This window comes from Dendroctonus ponderosae, unplaced genomic scaffold (genome assembly GCF_020466585.1).
Source record: "Dendroctonus ponderosae isolate FM_Combo_2020 unplaced genomic scaffold, Dpon_F_20191213v2 Dpon_F_20191213_10, whole genome shotgun sequence".
NCBI lineage: Eukaryota > Metazoa > Arthropoda > Insecta > Coleoptera > Curculionidae > Dendroctonus > Dendroctonus ponderosae.
In genome coordinates, this window is record NW_026017111.1 from 1,617,231 (window position 1) to 1,623,564 (window position 6,334).

Below are 6,334 nucleotides of genomic sequence, written 5' to 3' on the forward strand. Positions count from 1 at the left end.
TGGTAGTGTTTTGTAGTTCAGTTTACTTTTATACAGGGTAGAAATGTGGAACTCCTACTTTTGTCTTGTTCAGAACTTTTTGTGTGCACTTAAACTTTTGTCAACATACTTTTTTTAATTATTACAAGTTATCTATCAATTTTTTATCTCTGATTGTTTTTTTTAAGGGCACTAGTTTGCCCGCAAAAAATTAAATCGTTTCGGCTTAATCAAAACTTTCCAGGCCGTTGGATTGCTAGAGGTCAAGAAGCTCCTATAATCTCGCCTCCTAGATCTCCCGATTTAAACGCGCTTGATTTTTACTTCTGGGACCATTTAAAAAGTACGTTATATTCACCAGAAGTGAATACAATCGAAGAACGTTAGGAAAGAATATTTATATTTCTAACGAAATAAGAACTTCAGTGCAAACTTTACGGTCTGAAAATTTTAATTTCATTAAGACTGCTGCTAAGTTAACATTAGAATGGTTATTTAAATTTAATTTTGTTTGTTTATATCGTTGCGCATATTGTTACCATGTTTTTATTTAAGTTAAATTTTTTTAAACTATAATGTATATTATTTTAATTATTTCAACATTGGAAATGTTGAACTGATTTTTGGTAGACATTTTAAATCGGAAATAATTTATTTTATCGATATCTTAAATTACTCGGGAAATATATAATAATATCTTTCTCATTTTCTCTCTCTCTTTCTATAATAACTCTCAAATCGGCTGAAATATGGCAACAATGTATTCCAAGGGGGCTACAATTAGCCGCTCCTTTTTTCTGTCGCATTGTTGCCGAACTGTACGCCATATTCTATTGAAAAGGGATTGATTGGAACAAGCTTGAACACATCCCCGAGAATCTATTGAACGGCTGTCACATTTCTGGAAGCCATTTGACAGTTCTTGACGCAGAAATCTGAAAGAACCTAGCCTCAAGTCAAAGTTTGTAGAAGGGTTGCGTCCCTTTGGTAACTAAATCAACGCAAACCGCGCAAGCAATGGAAGCTGATGTTCTTAAGCGAGGTTATGAAGTTTACTTAACAGTGTTCAAAATTCTACTAAACTCAGATAAAATCGCCCAATGCCCAAACACCAATCGCTGCCGCAACGCCGCCACTGACTCGTCAACTGTCTTCTAGCCAGTCGACATGTGTGTACGGCGTTTTATTTTCGTAATTACTGCCGCTTTTCATCTTCACGTTCCGTTTAAAACGTCCATTTGTCACTTTTGGTTCACACGCAAGTCGCACTCAGTGACGGTCAGCTGACTGAAGCGTAATTCACATTTTTGCTGCCAGCCAATCGTTGATCAGCTCTAATTGATGATCGCGCAAAAAACATCCGCTAATTGACAGCTCATCAAACTTTAGCGAGCAAATGCGAGATTTAACGACCGCATCCGAACCGCCCCCCCCNAAACAACATCCCCATTACCATTGATGAAGATAAATGCGCCCCCGGACTTTATTATGAGCCTCTCATTATAGGAAAACGGGTGCAGAGCCCCTGCCGGGCTTTTGTTGGGGGCCACGCAGGGCCTCTGGTGAACGCCGACCACTCGAGGGGCCGTCAAGTGTGAAACGGGCCTTTTTATGCCGTCTTTTGTCCAACAACAGGTCTGTTTTTCGCTGCGCTCATAGAATTAATAAACTCTTCTTGTCCTTCGATTTGTCAAGCTTTGCTAGTAGAAGACTTGCCTTTGCTTCATTTCGAGTTTTGGGGAGCGATCAATGAGTAGAAGCTCGATTTCTACACGAAATCGTAGATAATTAAAATGTTGATATATAGAAAGTAGTTATGGCAAACAATACACTGATGTATTTTTTTTGCAAAAAAAGTCCATAATAATTTTATAGCGAATTTAAATTCAAATCAGATATTTTCCGCTAAAACCCCGACTCCGTATCGTCGGTTGCCTATCGCGATTGTGACGTAGCAGGTCATATCAACAAAGCGTCTCGTGTTTATTTTGTTGTTTTCGCAGCTTCGTTTTATTATTTAAGTTATTGTGATTATCATTAGGAACATGTATGGATCATAAAATAAGTGAATTTTTGATACAATGAAGACACACCCTATTGGGGCAAAAAGCCAACTGAATCTATCAGAAATCACCTACACTTTAACCCGGATCTGGAAGGCGTTGCCCCAAATATGGACTGGACACAAATGAAACTCTGACAAGCAAAAATGTTCCCTTAATTCGCCCCATCTGGCTACGCCCCTGATATTATTACATTAATTGAGTGAAAACCTGCGAGGCACTATATCTGTCAAGCGCGACGTCCCATAATGATCGTTGTGTTTGTGTAAACGAAAATTATGAACGTTTAAAAACCCATCGACTGTGTTGCCAGTGTTTGCCGGAAATCCAGTAACTGGGGACCGACGGTTCAAATATCATTCGGATGTGGAAAAACATAAAACCGTCAATGGTCGGCCACTTGTCGCGCTGTTTTTGGAATTTTAATTTGGAAATTATGGTCCCGATTCGTTCCATGTGGAGGCAGTGACAGAAATGCGACCATGGAACCACTAAATTCCGGGAATCGAGCAAGGGACACAAAGCACATAAATTCCTGGAACGCTTGACGGCTGCGACCCCATCATCATCGACATGTTAAACCGAAAGAACTCATCGAGTGCTTAATTTCACTTACTTTAACTTTTATGAGCATCTTTACAGGACTTTAGTCACCGAACTGCGCAATTAATTTATCTAATCATAACCCCACTTCGGAACATTAGTTTTCTTTGTCGATGAAATGATCATACGCGATCCGGAGCACTATGCAGAAAACCTGCAGATTAATTTTCCTGACTGCGTGTAATTGTTATTATATTATTTTCTTTCTCGGGCCCTAGTCACGGTGTGAAAATTTTTGTATATCGTTTATTTGGTTACGTTTTGAATTCAAAATTGAAGGTTTCAAGACAGGAAAGACCTAAATAAATATAATGTTTACCAATTATGAGTTTGAATAAATTTTAAAATCTGATGATGGCGCTGTCGTCTCGCCGAAATGTAACGAAAATATTTTTGTTTCCACGCTGTGACTGGAGCTCAGGAGAGAAAATAATTTAATACCAACTTCAAATTAATTTCCACGGCTTTAGGGCTTTGGTTTGTTACACATTATACCAACATTTTAAGTTTTGAAGAGCACAACTCAAAACCTAACCGCAAACACGCTGCAACTAAAACGCTAAGAGCTGCAGATAAATGAGCTTTTGACACTCGATTAACGAAGCGATGGGAAATGGAAAAACTCTTGTTCGTTTGGTATGAACGGAAAGTCTAGGAAGTATTCCTTTGCAGTTGGCGCCTCGATGGTTCATAATCCAGCGCAAACCTTGCACATTTGGCCCGTTTGATTCAAATCCGAGCCAACTAAAAGGCACGTTTTCAGCATCGGAAGAAACAAACAAACACCCTGACTGGGGATTTTGTCTTTTCACATTGTTTGAAGCCTTTGGAAAGGAGCAACAGGCACGCCCCTGAAAGTACTAATTAAGATCCATTTGCGCTTGTCGCTAATGTGTTTCAACACTTGTTGCAAGCGATAATGAGTCTATAAATAGATAACTGTCTTTTTTCACTTCCGCTATCCCCAGTTTTTTTCGTCTGTTATCAATTTGGGTGGATTTTCTACTGATCGGAAAAAACCGCTCTGGATGTTCATTGAGCAGCGCAACAGAATATCGGTTTACTGGCGTAGTGCAGATATCATGTATCCAATTGGCACGTGAACGTCCTCCATTGCTTCCAGGGTGAACAAACTATCGATTTGTCTTCCATTACGAGTCGCACCTCTCTATTTGTCCAGTTTGGAATACTGTGGTGTAAACTGGGATAGTTTTTGAGTCTCCGAAGACGTCTTATTATTTTACCACTTCAACATTCAGAAAATTGTATAAAAAAAGCGCAAAGACTTGTGTGTCAAATCGCAATTATTTGGAGAAAAGTGCATTTTAGTGGTTGATGATGAATGTTGATCCGTTCCCTTCTCTTCGAAATTTCAAAATCGGTTGTTAATTGAGCTCGTTTTGTTGGAGATCGTGTGGAACATTCCGGGTTAAACCCTTTCTCTCTCTCTTTAAATTTCTCGGAGGCAAAATGAGCAAGAACGCTCATTTGTACGTCATTCTAGAGAGAAATAAATGGCCTTTTTAGCAAGTGAACCATCGATAAGGAAATGTTGGCAGTTTTCTCAAAAAATGCTTGGATGGTTCCGCCCTTTTTTACAGTTCAAGCGCCTTTTCAAACTTCTGGCAAAACCGCCCGTTTCTCATTTTGCCATGAGGTTTCAAATGAATCAAACCAGCGCTTATTATGAGATCTGGACGCTTAAAATCTGCGTGTCCTGGAAGAAGCGGGGCGGTCGAAACTGGCCTCCGTGATCACCAGATCCTCCTCCTCCTCCGGATTTTTTACGCTGATGTGCGGGAGTAGTAGAAGTTTTGGAAGTAAATTTCCGGTCTTCTCGGTCGGTATCTTCAGTCCAGTTTAGGCCTGGGTAACACTGTGTTRAGTTGTTGCCGCTCTCTGAGTTAACGAGTTATAACTCATCGGTTAATGAGTTCATGAGATAATTCATTTYTCAGAYCCGAGACTGGAATTTTCACATCTAAAAACGGGTTATTTACATTTTTTCCGAGTAAAGTTTTACTAGTTTGTTCAAACAACTCAAAAAAAATTGTTTTGATTTTCCCAGCAACAGAACTGAGTCCAAAGAACGTCGACAATTTTTTGCATAAAAGATTCAGTTTGCCAGTATTTCACGGCAAAACGGTAGGAAAAACGCGGTTTTTCTGTTTAGAGACAGCGTTGTTTAGAACTATGGACCTAAAAGTGAAGAAACTCCAGTTTTCAAGAGAAAAGAGTCATTGTCAAAGGGATTTCCAAACTTTTTACAAAGCGACGAAGGCTTCGAAATTTATCTCATAATTTTACGCGGAAAATACCTAAGATTGTCAGTATTTTTAAGTGGAACTTTAGAAAATTGAGCATTTATAAGAAAGTCACTTGGCTAGAACTGGAAAATTCGGAAATTTAAAGAATTAAAAATATTGTGAATAAATTGCCTTTAAAATGGATCTAAAAAAAGTTTAAAAAATGTCATCAACATTTTCCCAGTAATGGAACTGAGTTACTGCGCCGGTGCGTTGGGGTGGCGCACCAAGCCGTCTGCGCAGCACAGCGCCAACTCCTAAAAATTCCCTGAGTTACCCAGCCCTAGTCCAGTTATTACTCCTATTTACACAGTTTTAGACTACATCTGCCCTCATCCGACTGGGGTGGATTTGAAAAGTTCAGCGGAAACTGTCAGTATTTTCCCAACTCAGACAGGTGACAGTTGCTGCTTGGTTAGACCCTCGCCCCGCTGGGCCATTTGACAGCATCAAAAACACTATTTAAGAAGCGGGCAAACGGTGGCCAATGCGGCTGTTTTGATAAGTCGGAATGAACTCGTCACGGGGATGTCAAGCCGGTGGTTTTCACAAAATCCATTAGGGCCCCGTCGAGACGACGGCAAGTGTCGTAGCAGGCCTTTCGACGCGTTTAATGGCGCTTTCCAAAGACAAAGACGACCATTTGGCCGGCACATGTTGGCCCGAACCGAAAGCAACGTTGCCGATTCGGTGCTGCTGATTTTTGCTTTTAAACTGTTTTTCTGGTGCAATTGCAGACTGACCGACCCGCCAATATCGCCGCAGAGTGGACACACGTCCAGTTCATGTGGCTCGCCGCCCACCCTTGCGCACGTCAATGGCCACGCCGCCCCTTCAGACGGTCTGGCCGGTGCCGCCCCTGCTTGTTTGGCGAATTTTGCAGTTGCCGCAGCCAATTGGCCGCTACTGGACACTCAAGGTATGGATATATTTCTTTTCAAACGACTGGAATGAACGGTTTTTGGATCAGATGATTTAGGTTAAAACGACATGACGTCACCTCTATAATTAGCTGTCTGGTGGTCCCACTAGTTTGCGGACGCCCGGTATTAACTTAATATTTCATAATTCACCAGCACACTCTTTTAGATGATTTCAGTTCAAGTAACAGCTGCGGTTAATACGTTAGTTCGTCAGTCTAAAAAATGTATTTAACCTGGAGCAATTACTGTAATTTTAATTTTTGTAATTTTTTTGAAGGACCAAAACCACTTGAAATAAACTGGTAACAGTATTCTCCACAAATGTCAGTCGATTTGGTGTCACGGCCATTTGCACCAGTCTTCCTTAAAACTTATTCTTACCTAGGGATAACTTTGGATTAAGGTTAACCCTAACTACAGACAGCTTTGCACGGCTGTCAATTAAGTGATACTTAGCTAA

At 40.5% G+C, this 6,334-nt stretch overlaps 1 protein-coding gene across 1 annotated transcript in view; it reads left to right on the forward strand.

The window, feature by feature from the left end:
* Positions 1-6,334, forward strand: part of LOC109542661 (eyes absent homolog 2) — a 24,390-nt gene that overhangs the window by 11,322 nt on the left and 6,734 nt on the right. The window contains exon 3 of the mRNA XM_048662282.1: positions 5,689-5,870. Coding sequence (XP_048518239.1) covers positions 5,689-5,870 — 182 coding nt within the window. The remainder of the gene's footprint in view (positions 1-5,688; positions 5,871-6,334) is intronic.